The sequence below is a fragment of the Condylura cristata genome, unplaced genomic scaffold (assembly GCF_000260355.1).
Source record: "Condylura cristata isolate star-nosed mole 26May11 unplaced genomic scaffold, ConCri1.0 scaffold00087, whole genome shotgun sequence".
NCBI classification, from domain to species: Eukaryota; Metazoa; Chordata; class Mammalia; order Eulipotyphla; family Talpidae; genus Condylura; species Condylura cristata.
In genome coordinates, this window is record NW_004567188.1 from 86,228 (window position 1) to 86,967 (window position 740).

Here is a 740-nt window from a genome sequence, read left to right on the forward strand (position 1 = left end):
CCCTGGCCTGGCGCGGGGCACGAGCGGCAGCACTGGGCGCGGATGGTGGGCAGCTGGCAGCGGCCCAGCAGGCGCAGCGTCTCGCAGAAGCCGAAGGCCAGGCGGTCCCCCTCGCAGTCTGGCGGTAAGTGGGCGTCAGTCTGCGGTCGGCACCAGAGGGGACCCCCACCCCAGCCCTGGGTTCTCGGACTGTGGCCCCCAGGGCTCAGGATCTGCCTGCAGCCACCACCAACCCCCATCCCCAGGCTCTGGAAGCCCCTGGTTTGCCAAGGGTGGCCCCCACTGGCCCGGCCAGGACGCCCAGGACGGCGGGCGCTGGCACTGCCGGGTGGGTGTCCAGAGAGGCCATGGCTCCCACAGAGCCACCACCTGCCCCTTCCGGAGTCCTGACCACCCCCCTCCTCCCCACGTCGGCTGCCCCACGTCAGGGTGTGGTCAGGCCAGAGCCGTGTCCGGGTCAGCTACTGAGGAAGGGGTGGCTCCTGGGGTCCCGGCCTGTGCCCACGGCTCCCGGCCGCACCCCTGAGTGGTGGGCGTGGGGGCGGCCGCCAGCCAGCTCCCCTCGGCTCTGGGAAGCAGCCCCTCCCCCGCCCTGGGCCCTTCGCCCTCACTGGCCAGGGCCCACGCCCCAGGTGTCCCGCCACAAACCGCCCCAAAGCGGAACACCCCCGGCCTCGGGGTCCCCCACCGCCGAGGCTCCGCCGGCGCCTGCCTCCCTGCCGGCCCTGAGACGGGCCCTC

The 740-nt window shown here is 74.5% G+C and overlaps 1 protein-coding gene across 1 annotated transcript in view; it reads right to left on the reverse strand.

The window, feature by feature from the left end:
• Window positions 1–5: 5 nt before the first annotated feature.
• LOC101632169 (A disintegrin and metalloproteinase with thrombospondin motifs 7-like) overlaps window positions 6–740 on the reverse strand; it is a gene marked incomplete at both ends in the record, with an annotated part of 4,661 nt that continues 3,926 nt past the window's right edge. Inside the window, one exon of the mRNA XM_012734884.1 lies at window positions 6–118. Coding sequence (XP_012590338.1) covers window positions 6–118 — 113 coding nt within the window. The remainder of the gene's footprint in view (window positions 119–740) is intronic.